This window comes from Panicum virgatum, chromosome 1N (genome assembly GCF_016808335.1).
Source record: "Panicum virgatum strain AP13 chromosome 1N, P.virgatum_v5, whole genome shotgun sequence".
Classification (NCBI taxonomy): Eukaryota; Viridiplantae; Streptophyta; class Magnoliopsida; order Poales; family Poaceae; genus Panicum; species Panicum virgatum.
Window position 1 is genome coordinate 37,516,369 of NC_053145.1, and position 21,099 is coordinate 37,537,467.

The following is a 21,099-nucleotide window of genomic DNA, read 5'->3' on the forward strand; positions in this document are numbered from 1 at the left end:
ATGGATGGGCTCGTGTCGGCGGCACTGGAGGAGGTGTGCGCGCGCCTCGCGCCGGGGATCCCAGTTGCGGACCTCTGGCCCGCGCTCCGCGGCTCGCTCGATGTCGCGGGCCTCCTGCTCGGCCCGCCCGTCAAGCGCGCTCTGTGGGCCCGCCTCCTCGCTCTCGACGTCGTCAACCTCGTCGAGGGGGAGGGGGACAGGGCGCCCGTCGCGGCCGGGGACCCTGCGGACAAGGACGTGGAGGAGGCCGAGCGGCGGGGCCTGCGGCTGGTGGCGAGCGCGGCGATCAGGGACAACTTCCTCGGGATGTATGAACGCAGGTTCGCGAAAACGGAGCTGAGTGCCGTCCAGAAGGCGGCATTGGAGTGTGTTGCGGCAAGCAGGTGCGATCCGCCATGGGTTTTTAGCAAATATGATTGTCACGCCTTTCATTTCAGTTTCATTTATCAGCCTCAGTAGCTAGGTTATTTGTGACTAGCGAGCTCAGTTCTATGGAATGGAAGATTAGGAATATTAATTCACTTAATTTACCTTCCTATGTGGTTACCTGCAAAGGATAAATTATGTGTATGTATTTATTTTGAAGCCATAGATCACGTTACCTTTCTTCATCCATGCACACTACATATAAATTTCTTCGAAATTAAGTACTGATTGTAGTATTTCTTTGCCTTCTATATAGTTTTCCCCAACTAATGCTCATCATCCCTTGTTTATTTTCTTTTGGCTGGTCTCTGTTCAATTGATGTTAGTTTCATTTTGTTCAATTATTTCTGTGTGCTTAGTTTTCAAATGCCCACAAAAGATGACATGTAGGGAGCCTAACATTTATATACTTAATTAGGTGGCTCAGAAATCAGAGTTGTTAGCATGGTGCGATATGCTTATGAACACTGTCATTTATTTCATTCATCCACAAATTAGCATAACTCAGTTGTTTCATTCATCCACAAATCCACAAATAAACATAACTGACACCGTCCAATGGAATGGTTATTTGCCTTTCTTGCATGTTTGTACTATTTCCAGTTTTTAATTTGTTCACATAATGGGGCATGTTCATAGATTTTTTTTTAGTTTCGCCTTTGACTATTTTATTTGCAGTTTCTCATATCTTTGCTTTTGTTATAGGAATTCTGGTGTAACGCAGAATGTGCTTTGCAAAAATTTTAAAATGTAAGGAAACAATTTCCATTTTATTGTAAAGAGTCTTGAATCACAGCGGTTAATAGTTAGCCAATCAACTATCATAAAGGTGAAAGATCATGGAGCTGATAGGGAAGATGCCTCACATAATAAACAGGTTATCAATACAAATTCACTATATCTCTCCCGATATGCCAAAGACTTGAACATGACTTCACAACAAAGAATTGAGATTACAAAGCCAGAGCTACTAGGGAGGAATGAAGAGACCAATGTAGATGCTTTGGAAAAGAAGATGGGACTTCTGGTGCTAACTCCAAGAATGATATATCTATTCATGATTATCTTCCAGCAATGAAAGCCATATGTGATAAACTTGAAGAAGCTAGCGGAAAGGTCAATTGCGCCCACATTTTCCCAATTGAATCTCTACTGGTATTCGCTTTAGATTTCCAGTTTGCTAATTTGCACAATTATTTCCTCTAGGCTCTTGTTGTATCTGATATAAAAGTCGATCTCGACTACAGGATGGCATATGGGCACAGAGCATGGAGAAATGTAAGCCTGCTTGAAATCACTTACGGAGTTTTTGGTTTGGGGAACCAACTTTTCCTATAGATTTTGATCAACCCACAATTTTGAAGGGATGCCATCATTACTCATTTTGTACTTGGCATGTGCTTATGAGGGATGGTAGATGAGATGGTGATGGGTGAATCAATCCTATTCCTCATACTAAACTAGTTGATTATGTTTGGATGTTCATTCAACATTCTGCTCCTCAAACCAAACACAACACTAGTTTACGTAATCTGTGATGATACTTCCCCTCATTTTGTTACTGAGATGGCCTATTCCTCACAGGTATTGCATAGGCTAAGAGATGCACAACTTGTCGAAATATTTGATGCCCAAGTTGATGATAAGGTGATGTTAATCTTTGTTGCTGTTTTGCATTTTCACTTGCTACTTAATGCCACTTTCTACTTTTTTGAGGTTCATTCTCCCAGTTCCTGGTGCTTCCTGTTAGGATTGAAATGTTTAAACCTGTTACTCGAAAACTGTTGGGCTTTTAGAAGTATAATTTGTCATAGGATTTCCAGTTAACTCGAGTACTGTATACTAGCATGATTCCTTAGCCTTGTTAGTCGCTACCTTAAACTTCGCATATATTTTTGTACTGAAGGGGCAACGATCTGCAATTCCATTTCTGATTAAGCAAGATTGAAAGAGTACACAAGGTGCAAGTGCTGAGACTTTGTACATTTCAACCTATATACATGTAATATTATACCAGAGACCTAAATGAGAGAGAAAGCATAATCACACTCATCTTATCCACGTTTCTAGCTTAGTTCTTTTGCAACTACTTTCAGAACTGCAACAAATCTGATGCAAGATATTGTAGATAGGTTTATAACCACATAGATGATTCAGTCCGTACTGCACCATGCCTGCTTTAATGTCTTATTTTTCTGTTTCACATGCATTATTAAGCAGCAAGCTATAATGTTATTTCCCTTTTTTTCAGGTTGTCCGCTGTTTACGTCTGCTGAAAAAATTTGATCCAAATGAGTTTCAGCCGAAAAGTACAGCGTCAAATTACAAATTTGGCAAAAAAGGTCAGGCAACTGATCAAGTTCTGGAACTTCCATTAGAGAACTGTATATATGATATGATCAGTGCCGAAGGGACAAAAGGTATAACACTTGTTGAGGTACTTCTCGGAAACCTTATATTGCTGCAACTCTGTGTTATTATATGTTTTTGATTGATGATATGCTACACTCCTTAGCATCTATTGGTGCTTCTATTTTTCTTGTTATTGCAATTGTGTTTCATCTCTAGTTGTACATGTTCTTTTTCACTTACTATTCTCTTTGTTACTTTATTATGGTTACTACCTAAAACCAGATTGAAGATATTTGCTTTGCTTGGTTATCGACTTGTGGTTATGTTATTTATTATAGATATGGAAACATGAATAATTTCCCATGCAAACATAGAGAAGATCCTGGGGACAGAAATAGCATTCTTCTGACTCAGTATGCTTCCTAGTTAAAAAAGTAGATCCATGAGCAAAAGCTGCTGTCTTGAAGCCCACAATGTATTGATAATAGTTATCAGTATATAGAGAAGCTTGAGTACACATCATTACGTGACACATTTTGGTGTTTGCTTGTGTCATCTGATGTGTCATGATATTTTTCTTATTTATCTTGAAATCAGTATAATATCTTGTACAACTTCCCATTAGATTGGCAAACGTCTTGGACACAACAATTCCAAAAGGCTACATAAACGAGTATCATCCATGCTCAAAAAATTCAATCTGACTTGGGAAGCAGAAGTTCCAGACAAGACATCACAGTACCGAGTTTGGACTTCAAAAAACTTCCCACTCTACAAAGCTGGTACTGCTCTGCAAAATTTTGGGGTGCTATCAGAAGATTGTGATGATGGTTCGGATTTGTGGTCCCTAGTTCCATCGAAAGAATTGGATTCTTCTAGCACACATGACAATTTATTATTGCTTGAACAAGAGAGCCACGATGAACCAATTGGTCATCATATCCAGAACGACCTTGATGCTTCTACTGGAGCTTGTCAATTGGTTGAAGAAGGTACGATGACATAGATTTGCATAATTATCTGTTTTTTTTTGTTATCTTCTGTGGTTAATATCGCTGGGATTGCCACGCTGAAGTAAGAGCTTGCAGTGTACTGATTAAACAATGACCTTTTTTGACTTTAAGATCACTAATAGATCCAGAGAGCTTTATGTTTTTTAATCCAAGTAAACTTAAAAGCAAATGTCTGACTGCACCCATATTGAGCATATCTTGTCCCCCCCAAGCGCCCTATTCAAAATTCCAAATCATAACGAAGGGTGTATTCTTTAGTAGGTTATTAGATTCACAAGTACAGAAGTTATTTGGGCAACCAATAGTTATCTGCGTTAAATTTTTCAAGTAATACAGTGTGTTGATTTTGCAAACTATTACCTCTCTTTAGTCTTTGTGTAATTTAGGTTGGAGACAAAATGTTATTCAACTCAATGTTAGTGATCACATGCTTTTCTTCTAGATAAACTTCCTTTGGGTCAGAGGAAGAGGCGATGGAGCCGTCCATTAACTTCTGATGATCAACGCCATAGAAGGATTCTTCACATGTTAAAGGTATCTTTCCAAGTATTTATTTTTCAATCAAGATTATTCACAATCTGTCAAATGCAAATGTGCTGTAATGTAAATTTTGGTAGTTCAATATTGAATTATAGCATGCGATCTACCCTATACTTTGTTCTCTATATTTGATGCACTGCCTGTTTCATGTTTTAGTTGCAGGTGTTATGGATACATCAGATGTGCTGGTTTCATTTATTATCATTAGTTATTGTTTTTGTTACTTGTTTACTTTTTGTATCCATAATTTGAAACTACAGAAACAAGTTCAGTGATAGTTTTTGTTTTTTTTGGGGTGTGTTGCCTTTAAGCCAGTATGTTTTATTAATTATTTTTTTGGGAGTTGGAAAAAGTAGACTCTATGATTCAAGATAAATAGCCCTGATTTTTGCATATGGCAGGGTGATGCGGTACCTACAATCCCCTCTTAGTATTTCATATTTTTCTTCCAAATACCTATTTTGATTGTTCAATACCATTATGGAAGGTTTAAGGGACTGCATATTTATAACCATGCATATTTTTGTGGTCAACATGAGACAAGATCTAATCCTATTATTGTTGTCTTCGATGAATTTCCACATGCATTCTTTCCCTTGTTACCCTAGGCAGTAGTGCAATGCTCCTTCCATTCGTTAATATATGATGCTTCAAAACCTGTCCAGACTCCAGTCAAGCCTCCAACTTTGATAAACTAATTAAATAAACTGTATGAGTTGGTCGTTTGGAAATGGTGTCATTGGATTCACCATATGATATGTTTTAGCAATATATAATAGTTTTACAATTCTACTATCGTTTTCATATAAAATAACATCCAAAGTTGCATATTGGAGGCCGCCGTCTATAATTTTGAACAGAGGGATTTGATAGCGACTACTTAGATAATTCTCTTTTATTGTTTGTTTCCGATGAACAGCTTTCTGTTTTCTATGTACTTTTGTGTGCTCATCTTCATGTTAGTCCTTGGCGTACCTTAATCATGTCTAATCGCATTTAATCATTATGCTTTCCTTTTTTTCTTTTGGGCCCTTGCAGAAGAAGAAATTTGTACTAAAGGTGGAATTACATAAATGGTTAGAGCGGCTTGAAAAAAAAGATGGAAAAATAATGGATATGAAGACATTGACTCGCACGTTGAATAGGCTTCAGAAAGAGGGAAGTTGTAAATGTATCAAAGTTAGTGTTCCTTTGGTTACAAACTATACTCGCAGTCGTCTCATTGATGTAGTACTGCATTCTTCTGTTGGAGACTTGTCACCGGAACTTGTGGAACAGTTTAAGATCAGACAAAGGAACTTTGATACTGAATCTCGTGCAGCTGCAGCAGCTAAAGTGAAGCAAAATCAACATACGACTGCCATAACTGGTCTGAGGATTTCACACAGAGTTAATGTTTATAAACCATTACTATTAGAAGATATGTATGCTAATGGATTCATTGGTGCAAACACTACTACAAAAACGTTGATTTGTCCTGGTTGGGAAACCTCTGTTGTCCCGGTTTCCTAACCGGGAACGCCAGTCCGGGACAAAAGGGGTGCCCTTTTGTCCCGGGTCTGGCAACCGGGACAAAAGAGTACCAACCGGCGCCCACGTGGCTGGCGCACCCTTTTGTCCCGGTTGGTGTTACCAACCGGGACAAAAGGTCCCTTTTTTTTCTTCATGTTTTCCTTTTCTCAATTCTTTTTCTATTTCAATTATATTTTTGCATTTTAATTAAACTTATGTATTGGAATTCAGTGTGTATGATCTCCACTAATATATACATATATAACTATATATATATAGTTACTTATATAATATTTGTCATAGATAGTTTTCATATATAAATTAATTCACTTATATATATATGTATGTATGTATACACATATCTATACATGTGAATTCCTTTACATATGAAAATGTCTATGACCAATATTATATATATATTATTGGAGTGCTTATATATATAATACATACATACTCCATCATATTTGCATAGATATATTCGTTCTTAATTACGTAGGTATATTCGTTCTTAATTACATAGTAGAATTCGACTTTTGGAAATTTAATACATACATACATACTCATAAATAGAAATTTAATACATACACACACACATATATATTTACATAGGTATATTCGTTCTTAATTGCATATATACGTGTATATTGTCATATTTGCTGTGATTGTCAATATTAGATATTCCATCATAGTAGAATTCGTCTTTTGGATCGAGGACTTGCTCAACAATAAATCCGGAGAATTGTTCTTGAATCGCCATAATCTTTTCCTCCGGTATGAGTTTATCGCGCATCTCCTCGACCTATGGAAAAAGAGGATAATTAATTTCGACTAATTAAAATACGAGTTCAAATATTAACAAGTTTTTTACTTACTTCCTCCTCCCAATCTGTCCAGCCCTTTGGAGGACCTACCAGATCATGGATGTTCTCGCATACACAGTATGCGCACAATACAGTGCCTTGTTTCTGCCTCATACACTTTAAGAGAGAAGAAATTATAAGGTATTTACATGAATATATAATAAAACTAATGAATCGTGCAACGAATCATCCAAGTGCATACCACAAAATCTATCTTAATCTTCAATTCCTTGTCAAATTTGCCTGGATGATTTTTAGCGAATTCTTTCCAAATCCTGTGCATGATTAGAACAATTATAGTCAAGTAACAAAGTGATTCAAATTATCGGTCATAGACGGAGTAGTGGTAGAATTACTTTTTCATCATGTTAAAAAGATTTTCGTATTGTTCTGGAGGTCTCCTCAATGAGTCCATAACCACGAGTAGGCTCTTCTCGGGAATTATGACAACTAGGACCCAGTGTTCACTGCATGATTATACGGAGGTAGTTCTTGGTAGTTAAGGTTTAAACAATTCGATTACATAATAGAAAGAGTTAGACGGAAGGAATCACTCACGCAAAGTTGTAAGGAAACAATATCATTTGCTTGTTGTGAAGAACGCTTATGTACTTGAACAAGTTTTGGAATATCTCATCGGGATTGTCGTGTAGAAGCCTCCAATTACAAGTAATTGGGTCGATGAAGCCGAGGTGAGCGTACCCCTTTCTCCTGCAAGTTTGTATCTCCATTCTACATGATACCAAATAAATCAAGGGATCAGTATGTTGAGATCATGCAAAATAATACGTAAGGAGAGTAAAATACTTACAGAACCCACAAGCCGACCATAGAGATGTCGAGGGCCTCCTGATGGAATAGTTGGTAAATTTCTTCCCAGTTTATCCATATAATGGCCTCCCCCCCGTAAGAAATCGTCATCTTTAATCTTTGCGTCCTGCATGAAGATGCAATCGGCCATCGCACGCATATAGTGCTGGTGCAGCTTATACATTTGCGTTGGAAGCACAGACACTACTTCGGGGGGTGCCAGAGTTTTGCCGATCACAAACGTCCATTTGACGACCACATCGGCCTTTGGAATATCTTCTCCCCCTGCAATCTGAGCCGCCGTCAGGTTTGATTCTTTCAAAAATGTAACAAAGTCTTGTTCTTGCGTCGTCTATCCCACTACGAGAGGCTCTATTGATTGTTTCTTTTGGGCTCCGAGCTGTGGAATGTCGGACGACGACGACTTTGATTGTCTCTTCTTTTTCTCAGTAGTTTTGATAATTGTGCATTCGTAGTCTGAAGGGGGGGGGTCTCTCGGAATGAATTTTCTCTTATTTGCTTCGCACATTCCTTTAAAAAATTTCAAATCTATCGGATTTATGACTTTCTCGGGCTCCGGCTCCGGCTTCGGCTTGAAGTGCTCTTTAACTCTTTCTTGAGTTATCTGATCGCATTCTTCAAGGCTCATGTCCCAGGGTTTAATAGGACCCTCCTTGGTTTTCTTCTCCTTTTCCTTCTTCTTTGGAGGCTCCTTAGCCGGTGCAGCTACCTTCTTTGCCGGCGGCCGTTTCTGCTTCTTTGCCGGCGGCGGAGGGGGTGACCATGGAGGCGACGGTGACGCTTGAGTGTTCATCGGCGCATGAGATGATGGTGATGGAGAATGTGCCGGTGATCCTTGCCGAGACAGTGCTTCCCTTAGGGAGTTTTGCGGAGATGCCGGCCTTAGAGAGGCATGCTGAGATGCCGGTCTTGGTGTTTGATCATCTGACTTTAGAACAATGTAGCGCTTATCCCATAGGATGTAGCCATGAATGGCTTCTGCTAGTGTCCTCTCCCCATCGCCTCCAGGAATATCAAGCTCGAGCATCTCCCAACCCTGGCACACCTGCTCCACGCCAACTCGTGTGTATCCAGGCGGAATTTGCGGTCCGTGGTACACGTCGCTTGGTTGGGTTGGCATAGCGGTACCATACGCAACAGTGAACATTAAGTTCTTAACGACAGTCTGCAGGTCACAAGGTGTCCACTGGGTGATCTCATCCACTGGAAATCGCTGCGGGGCCGACGCTTCAACTGCGGCCTGGATCCCCGTTGGCTCGGCGACGGCGACGTCTGTGGAAGCGCAGCTGCTTTTCCGCTGAGACAGGTGATCGGCTGCGACATTAGGCTCTGGAGGCACCGTTTGCGCTTGTTGTTGCTGGCTCATTGCTATGGCCACTTGGCGTTGAACCTCTTCCTCCAGTCTTTGATCGTGTGACATGAGCCGTTCCTCTAGCCTTCGCAAGTGCTCCCGCTCATCATTCTTTCTTCTTTGCCGGCTTCTATATGATTCAATGTAATCCCTGAACCCATACTTCCACAGAACCACGCCTTTGCCTCTTGTGCGGCCCGAATGCTCTGGATTCCCAAGGGCGTAAGTCAGCTCGTCCCTCTCTCTATCCGGCTGGAATGTTCCCTCGGCCGCTCCTTGTATGGCCTCCTGTAGTCTCTGCGTTGCTCGCTGGATGTTTGGCCCATAGATGCAGTCACCAGTCAATGGGTCCAAACTTCCCCCGTGACTATAAAATCAGGTCCTTGACCTTTCAGGTCAGTTCATGGTCGCAGGTTGGATGCCTCTGTCAAGCAGATCCTACTCTATCTTCTCCCATTTGGGTATTGCAAGCTTGTAGCCTCCTTGGCCTAGAGTGTGATGGTACACTTTCTTCGAGGCGTTGTCTTTGGCCTTCTGCACCTTCTGAAGCCCAAGCTCTGAAGACTTGTATTCCACAAATGCACCCCAGTGACCCCTGACCTTTTCGAGCTCGCCGGTAAATACAGGTGTGGTCCCGGTCTTGATATATTTCTTCGTCAAAATTTTCTTGAATGATTGCAGCTGTTCGGCCATCTTACTCAGGGTCCAGCGCATGCATATCTCTTCGGATTCAGCTGGAACCGTGAAGTTTTTCTTAAGCTCCCGCCAGCACCATTCTTTTTCTCTTTCGGGTACCGCATCCCGTTATAATGAACCGCCCTTCCAGTTTTTTTGTTGGGCCTCGCTTCGTCTTTTTCTGCTACGACGATGATCCAGACGGCTATAAAAAAACATTCATAGTATTCATATATATTCAGATGAAAATATGATTGTCACTACAAATAAGTATAGTTGTGATATGTACATTAGCACTTTGTTCAGCAGCAGCGTCATCCTGAATAGATGGTGGCTCAATTCCATCACCGGACATATTCAAATATATGTCGGTATTGCTGCCATCATCAGCTTGTTCAGGGACATCTCCTTGACCTTCGCCAATCATATTCAACAGGAACTGTTCGTCTTCCGCGTCTGTGTGTCGCGGGTCCATCGTAACTAAAATATGAATACAAATAAAACCCTTAAAAAAATCTCTAAATAATCCACATATTTGCGAGCATTTGACTAAGTACCGATCGATGGACGAGGTCGAGTAATATTCTCTAAGTAATTCAAGAAATAAACTTGAACTATTCTATATATGAAATATTCTAGACAGTTTTTTCACTAAGTACCGATCGATGGATGAGGTCGAGAAATATTCTCTAAGTAATTCAAGAAATATAAAAGAAATATTCTATCGATAATTTCACTAAGTACCAATCGATGGATGAGGCCGAGAAATATTCTCTAAGTAATTCAAAAAATATACACGAAATATTCTATCTATAATTTCACTAAGTATCGACTGTGAAATATTCTAGATGGTTTTTTCACTAAGTACCGATCGATGGACGAGGTCGAGTAATATTCTCTAAATAATTCAAGAAATAAACTTGAAATCATGTATATATGAAATATTCTAGACGGTTTTTTTCACTAAGTAACGATCGATGGATGAAGTTAAGAAATATTCTCTAAGTAATTCAAGAAATATACATGAAATATTTAAAAGAAATTTAAACTCACTTTACACATACATACATACATACATACATACACATTCATACATTTAAAAATTTGTAAATATACCTTTATTTACACAACAAATTATGATTTCACTCTAAACAACAAATTATGATTTCACTCTAAATAACATGAACTCTAAATAATATAATTTCAAAAGTAATTAACACCCTATTTGTCATCAAAATTAAACAAATTAACAAATAATCTATATTTTACAACATAATTTCTAAACAAATAATCCATATTTTCAAATTTAAACAAATAATCCATATTTAAACTAATTTCTAAACACATAAGGGTTAGGGCGGCGCCGACCGGCGGCGCCGGCTGGGCGCTGCAGTGGCAGGGCCAGGGGCGGCGCGTGGCGCACGTACGGCGAGGGCATGCACAGGCGATGGCGGGGCGAGCCGGAGGACGCGGCGGGGCTCTGGGCGGCGGCGTGAGGTCGGCGGCGCTCGGGGATGTTGGGCTCGCGCGGCGGGGTTCGGGCCGGGATGGCGAACGTCGACGGCGGCGGCGCTCACAGGTACAACGGCACTCGGGGACGTTGGGCTCGCGCGGCTGGGCTCTGGGCGGCGACGACGACGGCGGCGGTGCTCGGGGACGTTGGGCTCGCACGGTGGGGGGAGCAGGGGACGGCGGCGGCACCAGGCGCAGATGAAACCAAGTGTTTGGGAAGGGCGAAGGAGGAAGGAAATATATGGGGGGGGGGCTTTTGTCCCGGGTGGTGGCTTCACCCGGGACAAAAGGTGTTTTTGGGCGGGCCGGGAAAATTCCCAGCACGCGGCCCACCTTTAGTCCTGGGTGGATCTACCACCCGGGACAAAAGGGGCCCGTTTTCCCTCGTTCCCGCCTAATCTTATGTTTGTTTTTGTTTCTTTTTACTTCTCTTTTAAAATTGGCTTTTATTTGTTAATTCAGTTAATAAAATTATGATTCCAAAAATTATGGAACATAATTTCTTATCTCTATATAAACTTGATACACGCAACAAAAATAATTAATTTTCATTCTAAGTGATTGGGTCAATGAAATATCTAACTTTTTTGAAATCATATTTGTTATTTTGACCATGCAAAAATATATTAGGTGAACAAATTTTTTCAAACTGTTGCTTTTCGACAGAAAGTGGATTCTGTCACGATATTAACATTTAAAAAGTGAAATTTAGATAAAATTAAGCAATTTCATGATATTAATGAGTAGTGTGTGAGTTTGAGAGATAGTTTGTGTTAGTGAGATTGTGTGTGTTAGTGAGAGAGTATAGTGTGTTAATGTGAATGTAATTTCATGAAATAAATAAAATTAGTTGAGTAATCCATTATTGAATGAAAATTATAATTGAGTCTGGTAATTAAGTGAAAAATATATAAAATAATATATATAACACATAAAGTATAATTGTACAGTACATATATAATAAAGTATTCGAATTGCGATTATGTTTTTATACAATAATATAAAATGATTCAAGTACATGAAGGATTAGCGGTAACATACTTTCTCTTCACAAATGTCCCTTGATTATGATCACGGCGCAAGTATGGAGCATCATCATTGGCTAGCAGGATGTATAGATCAGCATTTACTTCGAAAGGTGGAATGACAACAAAATTATTATATTCTTCTGACAAGTCTGTCTTGTCCTCCACTCCAACAATATTTCTTTTTCCTGATAGAACTATGTGTTGCTTAGACTCATCCTTTTGCTTGTTTATCCCCTTCTTTGGCTTGCTGGACATGTCCTTAATGTAGAAAACCTGAGCGACATCCTGGGCTAGGACAAATGGCTCGTCTCTATACCCAAGATTGTTGAGATCAACTATTGTCATCCCATACTCATCTTTTGTTACCCCTCCCCCAGATAGCTTAACCCATTGGCAACGAAATAGAGGCACCTTGAAATTGGGACCGTAATCCAGCTCCCATATCTCTTCAATGTAGCCATAATATGTGTCTTTTTTCCCCTTATTGTCCGTGGCATCCATACGAACACCGCTGTTTTGGTTGGCACTCTTTTTCTTTTGGGTTATCGTATACAATGTGTTTCCATTTATCTCGTACCCTTGGTATGTTAAGATATTCCAAGATGGTCCCCTAGCCAATAAGAACAATTGTTCACTTATATCCATGTTATGCATTAGATGCTTCCACAACCAGCTGCAGAAAGTGTTCATGTGCTCACGTGTAATCCATGCCTCAGACTTTTCCGGGAAATTGGAGAGCAGAATTTTCTTGTGTTCCTCAATATATGGGTCAACCAAGGATGATTGTTGAAGAACCGTATACTGCGCTTTCTTGAATGAGAAATCATCTGTGCAGACATAAGATTTCTTTCCTAATGTACCCTTTCCAGTTAGTCTCCCCTCATATCGCGATTTAGGGACTCCAATCGGTTTAAGGTCATCAATAAAGTCAACACAAAAGTCAATGACCTCCTCAGTTCCGTAGGCACTGACGATGCTTCCTTCTAGACGAGCTCTATTACGAACACATTTCTTGAGTACCCCCATGAACCTTTCGAATGGGAACATGTTGTGTAGAAATACTGGTCCGAGGATATCAATCTCTTTGACAAGGTGCACTAGAAGATGTGTCATGATGTTGAAGAAAGATGGTGGAAATATCAGCTCAAAGTCAACAAGACATTGCACCACATCGTTTTGCAGCTTTATCAAATTCTCCGGGTCAATTATCTTCTGAGAAACTGCATTGAGGAAGGCACATATCTTGACGATGGTTAACCGGACGTTATCAGGCAGAATCCCCCGCAGCACAACCAGAAGAAGTTTGGTCATAAGCACATGGCAGTCATGGGACTTGAGATTTGTAAATTTCTTCTCTGCCAAATTTAAGATTCCTTTTATATTGGATGAGTATCCAGATGGAATCTTTATATTGCTCAAGCAGTCAAACATGGTTTCTTTCTCTTCCTTGCTAAGAGTATAGCTGGCAGGACTTAAGTATTGTCGTCCATTATCTCGCTGTTGTGGATGTAAGGCATCTCGTTCTTCCATACGTTGCAATTCTTGACGTGCTTCTACTGTATCTTTTGTCTTTCCGTACACTCCCAAGAATGCTATCAGGTTGACGCAAAAATTCTTCGTGAGGTGCATCACATCAATTGCACGACTAACATCTAAGACTTCCCAATATGGTAGCTCCCAAAATATAGATTTCTTCTTCCACATGGGCGCCATTCCGTTTTCGTTCGGAACAGGTTGGCTACCAGATCCCTTTCCAAAAATAACTTCTAGATCTTTTACTATGTTGAAGACGTCTTTACCACTACGGTGCATCAGTTTTGTTCGGTGGTCCGCTTGGCCTTTGAAATGCTTGCCCTTCTTTCATACCGCATGCCTGATGGGAAGAAACCGACGATGACCCATGTATACAACTTTCTTACAGTGAGTCAACCATATATTATCGATATCATCTAAACGGTGTGTGCATGCTTTGTATCCCTTGTTCGAATGTCCTGACAAGTTACTAAGAGCAGGTCAGTCATTGATCGTTACTAACAACAATGCTCGTAGGTTGAAGTTTTCCTGTTTGTATTCATCCCACATCCGTACACCTTCATCGCCCCAGAGCAATAAGAGTTCTTCGACCAATGGTCTTAGGTACACATCAATGTCATTTCCGGGCTGCTTTGGACCTTGGATAAGCACTGGCATCATGATGAACTTTCGTTTCATGCAGAGCCATGGTGGAAGATTGTACAGACAAAGAGTCACAGGCCAAGTGCTATGACCACTGCTCATCTCACCAAAAGGATTCATGCCATCCGTACTCAAACCGAACCTTATGTTTCTCGCATCCAAATCAAATTCAGGGTACGTTCTATCTATTTTTCTCCACTGTGACCCATCAGCGGGGTGTCTCAACATCGAGTCTTTCTTGCGTTCATCTTTGTGCCATCGCATCAACTTAGCATTATCTTTATTTCTAAACAGACGCTTCAAACGTGGTATTATAGGCGAATACCATATGACCTTCGCAGGAACTCTCTTCCGGGGAGGCTCCCCCTCGACATCTCCAGGTTCATCTTTTCTAATCTTGTAACGCAATGCACTGCATACGGGACATGCATCCAAATTCTCGTACTCGCCTCGGTAGAGGATGCAGTCGTTGGGGCATGCATGTATCTTTTGCACTTCCAGTCCTAAAGGGCAAACAAGTTGTTTGGCTTCATACGTTGTGGCTGGCAATTCGTTGTCCTTAGGAAGCATTTTTTAACAAGTTTGAGTAATTCACCAAATCCCTTGTCGGATGCACCATTTGTCGCCTTCCATTGCAGCAACTCCAAGGTGGTGCCAAGTTTCTTCAATCCATTTTGACAATCTGGGTACAACAACTTATGGTGGTCCTCTAACAACTTCTGGAACTTCAACCTCTCTGTTTCACTCTCACAGTCTGCCTGCACATTGTGCAATGCCTGCCCCAGATCGTCGCTGGGATCATTTTCTGCTACATCTACTTCGGGCTCTTCCATGGGAATATCGTCATCGAATGCACCGATTCCAGCATTCCCGGGAAAGTGGTCGTCAAAATCTTCTTCATCATTGTCTTCCATGGTAACCCCCTGTTCTCCGTGCTTCGTCCAACAAACATACTTCTCCATGAAACCATTTGCGAAAATGTGGCTGTGTAGGATTCTTGAAAATGAGTAATCCTTGTTATTGTTGCAATGAACACACGGGCAGCACATAAAACCATTCTGCTTGTTTGCCTCAGCCACAGACAAAAAATAATGCAGGCCATCAATGAATTCTTTCGAACGTCGGTCATCATTGTACATCTATTGCCGGTCCATCTGCATTTTAAATAAATCGATTTGAATTCTTTACACGTATCGAATAAATAAAATATATCAAACCTAAATTAAACTAAATGTAACATAACATGAATAATTAAAAGATATGCAATATCCATCATACATCTTGATTAATTAAAAGGAGTACTTAATCCATTACAGAACTTAACAATGGAGTACTATACATGAAACTTAAAAATTCGGTCAACAACACATAGGTTTTCAATCGTCCTTGCGTTGGAACGCAGAATGCTCTATGAAAAGCACTAGATTTTTTGGACCGACGACCTACTCGAGTTGTGCCCTTCTCTCCAGAAGGACAACGATCATCCCCACCGGCGCCACTTCCTCCAGCTGCTGAAGCCATATTTTACTGAAAAATACATTTATTTTCCACACAATTATAAATTCTTACCATTACAATGCAAAAATTATTTACTATTACAATTACAATGATCAGATTAATAACTCTTGCAAATAACAATGAAATCATATAAAAAAGATGAAATGTATCATTAATCCTCAAGAAATCTCTAATTAATTGAAAGAAATCTCTATAACTTCTAATTACTTTGACACCCTTCAGTTCCAGGAATACACTCTTTTCAATTTCCAGAAACCCTCTAGAAGAAAAATAAACCTTTATTTCTGAAAATGTATATGTCAGTAACCTCAACCCTGCGGTGATGACACTGCTTTTCGGGGGGACACGGTGCGGTACAAGGATGTCACCAATCAGCCAGTCGCAGCACCAACATTTATGATTAATAGGCACAACACTTGGCACAGGCAGCATGCTCGTTGATATGCTCTCAGTACAACAACAGCCATGCTGACTGCGTCAAATGCTGTCTTCTTATCAATCGGAAGTGCTGGTTATGCGACCAACCGATTCGCGACGTGCTTATAGCGCATCGTGTATTCCCGAAAGGTAGTGCCATCACCGTTGGATGGAGATTAACGACGTATACTTGTTTCAAAATAAAGATTTTTTTAGCTTCTAGATGGTTTCAATGTGAGTCTGAATAAATACATCACTAGAGTGTCAAAATAATCCATTCATAATACAAAAAATTCTAATATACTCATTTCATTAATTCATTCATGAATACAAAAATCAACTATCCACAATATGGTCATATATACAAGTACATCACATGAAGTGTCTACACTCATTCTAAAAATTTCTACTATCCACATACTCATCTAAATCTAAAAGAAAATCACACCTACATATGCAATCTAGCTAAATGTCCAAGAAATGAGCTAGCTACACATTTTCTCTATTTCTAAAGCATGAAATGAGCTATACAAGCCAAGGAAGAAGAGAAAAACAAGCCCCAAACCTTTAGCGCCGATGGATGGACGGGGAATCAAAGATCTTCACAAATGTGGTGAAGAAATGAGCAAGAACTCCTCTCTCCCGAGCCAAGAACAGCAAGAAACAAGTGACCTGAATGGCTCGGGCGGGGGGAGAGGGAAGGGGATAAGGGGGCCAAGGTTTTTGTCCCGGTTGGAGACACCAACCGGGACAAAAGGGGGGACTTTTGTCCCGGTTGGTGGTTCCAACCGGGACAAAAGGGTACGCGGGCCAGCCACCAACCGGGACAAAAAGGCCCCCCTTTTGTCCCGGTTGGTGTCTCCAACCGGGACAAAAGGCCCCTGTCCCCCCCGCTGGCCTGGCTAGCCGTTGGACCCGGGACAAAAGCCACCTATTGTCCCGGGCCCAAAGGCTGCCGGGACAAATGGCCTGGAACAAATGCCTATTCTGTAGTAGTGAAAGATGATTCGGTCAAAGCTTTTCCATAAATTTCTGTGGGCATATGTCAATGCTTCTCCAGATTGGTGCAATGTGTTTGGGTGTGTCAATGAAGGGCATTATCATAAGAGCTTTAATCAATCAAACCTGTTATTTTCAATGGAAGCAGCTACAAAAGAAATGCCTCTTGAACTCTTTGTACAAGTTGTTGGATCAGCAAAGAAAATTGATAACATGATAACTTGGTGTAGGCTTGGAAAAACACTTTAAGAAATTCCTACCGAGGAATACAACCAGCTTATGGATACTCATGCCAAGGGCCGACTCTCACGTTTAATAAATATTTTAGACAAGCTCAAGGTACTGCACTTGACGTTCGTTTCTAATATTTGTAGTTAACCTTAGGATAATATAGAATCCTAGGTGCCCAGTGTTGGGACCTTACGGCTACAGACAGTAGGCTCTACTGCTGTACCAGGCCCGCCCTTCATAATCTAGAATCCTAGGTGTGATCCTAAAAACATTTACCGAGCACAAATCTGAAATGCTATTCATTCTGTACGTACAAGCTAATACTTGCTACATATCCATCCACCCCTAAAGGGAACGATTAAACATCGCTACGCCCACCCAAACTGCCGTCCCCCACTGAGATGCTTGGGACCGAATGCACCAACAAAATTGTACCCCAAAACTCGACAGAGTTCAAAACAAAAGATCTGGATCATCCAAACCCCATCGAACGGACCGGAACGCTAGGCTTCAACGCGTTGAAGCGGACGGACAGCCCAACCCGCGCACGGCGCGCCAGGTCCTCTTCCCCATGCCCCGCGTTCGAAACTTTCTCCGAGCTCCATCCGACTGTGCCGCGGCCTCCAGCTCCCCCTCAGGCGCGTCCGGTACTGGCCGGGTCCGTGGCCGCCGCTGGGCCGCCGGCCTGCCTGCTGCGCCGCCTCGGGCCGAAGCCCCCTCCTGCGCCGCCTCATGCCGGGTCCCATCCGGCCGGGCTGCCTCCGGCGCGGCGTCCGAGCGGAGCCCTCTCCGGCCGGGGCGCCTCCTGCGCCACCTCCCGCCGGGTCCCATCCGGCCGGGCTGCCTCCGGCGCGGTGTCCGGGCGGAGCCCCCTCCGGCCGGGGTGCCTCCTGCACCGCCTGCGCCTCCAGCGCCGCCTCCGGCCGGGCCGCCTCCTGCGCCGCGTCCGGACGGGGACGCCGGTGGACGGGCCGCCTCCTACGACGCCTCCGGACGGCCTCCGGGTGGGTTGCCGCCTCCGCCACAGCAAACGCCGTGCCCGCCGCCGGAGAAGACTGCGGCCCCTACCTCCACGCTCACAACGCGTCGACGCTGACTCCGTATTTTTCCTCATTTGCTTTCTTACTACTATCTGATCATCATTGTTTCAGTTAAACGTACAATGCTCATGGTAATGGGGATTTTTCAGTTAAACGTACAGTGCTCATGCTAATGGGGATTTTTCAGTTAAACGTACAATGCTCATGCTAATGGGGATTACTATAATTACGGACCCATATATTTTGTTTTTTCCTAATTCTGCTTCATGAATCCTTTTGTTATTTTCATAATTCATAATTCTGCTTCATGAATCCTTTTGTTATTTTCCTAATTCTGCTTCATGAATTCTTTTGTTATTTTCCTAACTAATTTTGTTTCATGAATTCTTTTTGTTATTTTATAATTTTCCTGGTTTGGTTACATGAATTTATTCCATCCTGTAATGCTAATGGCAAATGGCTATTCCTGTAATCCTGTGTACATATATTTATAATCCTGTAATCCTGTATACATATATTTATAATCCTGTAATTTTCCTGATTTTGTTACATGAGTGTATTCCTTCCTGTAATGCTAATGGCTAATGGCTATTCATGTAATCCTGTATACATATATTTATAATCCTGTAATGCTAATGGCTAATGGCTATTCATGTAATCCTGTAATGCTAATGGCTAATGGCTATTCCTTCCTGTCATCCTGTAATGCCTATTGGATCTTCTTACAAATTTGTGAAACATGTGGACATGCTATTGGCTATTCCTGTAGACATATTTTATATGGCTAATGGATCTTCCTGTAAAAAACTCAGAAACATATGGTCATATATCTTCCTGTATACATAGATGGCTCCAATGAGTATATATACTTGTGTACTTTAATCCTGGTTTGCACAGTGATTTCTCTCTCGGTGAGTAAGTATATGACTCTCTCATTTCCTATAAACTCATTTTAAGGTCCCCCTGTGTTGGTTTATCATGGACACGCCTACTCAGAAACGGGAGGTACTTAGCGATATCACCAACGTCCAAGACACAGGTACCGGAAATACACAGCACACTTGGTTAACTCGAAAATAAATCTCATGCTGAATACTTCAAGTGTGTGGCCGCCTATATGCAATCAGGTGATCTGGATGATGCAGAGCGTAAGAGGCTGGAAAGAAATATGAAGCAATGGACACGTCGAGCTGAGATGTCCGATGAACAGAGGCAAGAGATAAATAGGAGACAACGTGAATACCGGGCGCGAAAGAAGGCCGAATCAAACCAGAATAGCCATAACCCTGAAACAGTCCTCCGTCCAACATTACTGACGCCCACATTTGCAGGTTTGTAAAACAAACCCGAGCGTGTAGCCATTCATGTGAACATGATAAGTGATAATGATAAAAAATCTTCATTTTCTGCAGGTTCTAATATTCAGCTGAATGGCCAATCACCCTGTTCAACTGGAGTCTCCACCGTTGCCCAAACACAGACCTTACAAGACAAGGAAAATCTTGTTACGGATCACCCCGATGAAAATATTATCAGGCAACGGAAACGTCGAGCCGAAATGTCCGATGAACAGAGGCAAGAGATAAATAGAAGACAACGTGAATACCGAGCACGAAAGAAGGCTGAATCAAACCAGAATATTGAAAACCCTGAAACAGTCCTCCATCCAACATTTGCAGGTTTGTAAAACAAACCGGATCGTGCTGACCAACTTGACGTTTTCTGTCATTTGACCATGAAGTAATAATAATACAAATTTCTCATTTTCTACAGGTTCAAATACTCAGTTATGTGGCCAATCACCATGTTTAACTGGAGTCTCCACCGTTGACCAAACACACAGCTTACAAGACAAGGAAAATATTATTCCGGATGAACCCGATGAGTGGCTACACAGAAATGATAATTACGTGCCTCTACGGGTAAGCAGACATCGTACAGTTGCACCCCCCCATAGTCAAGGTAACCTACTATAAACCCAGGGTTAGCCAGTACGACAACATTTAATCTTCATTTACTGTATGTCTTATTTTTTCCGTGTTATTATGAAATATGCAGACAGTACCACATCAGGTCTATCCCAGAACCAGGGTAGGAGGCAACCTGACGAGCACGATTTCGACCCCCACTTATTCCAACCTACCCACACTAACGAGGATGATGAATGTGATGAAACTGACATTATTGCAACTCATCACATAGAAACCCAAGACTTTTTTGATCATGGGATCAGACAACCTAATGAAGGTACATATGTCTTCACATTTTGTATTATTTCAGCAACACAACAAAACTTGGGCAATATTCAATCCTGATCTTATTATTATTTGCACAATCAGGTGATGAGTGCGTGTCATATCGTGTGTATGGTGAGGGTGCTAATTCGGACAATGTTGAAGAAGATCCATATAATTTAATTTACCAGCACCTGCCAGCTAGACATAAATTGAGCAATGTTCCTGACTGCCGGTACTGTGGTGCAATGAGATTTCAATATGAGTCCCCCGGATTTTGTTGTAGAAAAGGCACGATACACATACATATACCAGATGTTCCTGCTGAACTTAAAAGATTGTTCACAAGTCAAGTGCATGATGATGCAAAGTATTTCCGAAAACA

General features: G+C 41.5%; 1 protein-coding gene and 1 pseudogene across 1 annotated transcript in view; both read left to right on the forward strand.

Annotated features, from left to right (window-relative positions):
* Positions 1-6,468, forward strand: LOC120653487 (annotated as a pseudogene).
* A 10,803-nt stretch (positions 6,469-17,271) lies between these two features.
* LOC120655754 overlaps positions 17,272-21,099 on the forward strand; it is a 28,858-nt gene continuing 25,030 nt past the window's right edge. Inside the window, exon 1 of the mRNA XM_039933717.1 lies at positions 17,272-17,548. Within this exon, the coding sequence (XP_039789651.1) occupies positions 17,489-17,548 (60 nt within the window). The 5' untranslated portion in view covers positions 17,272-17,488. The remainder of the gene's footprint in view (positions 17,549-21,099) is intronic.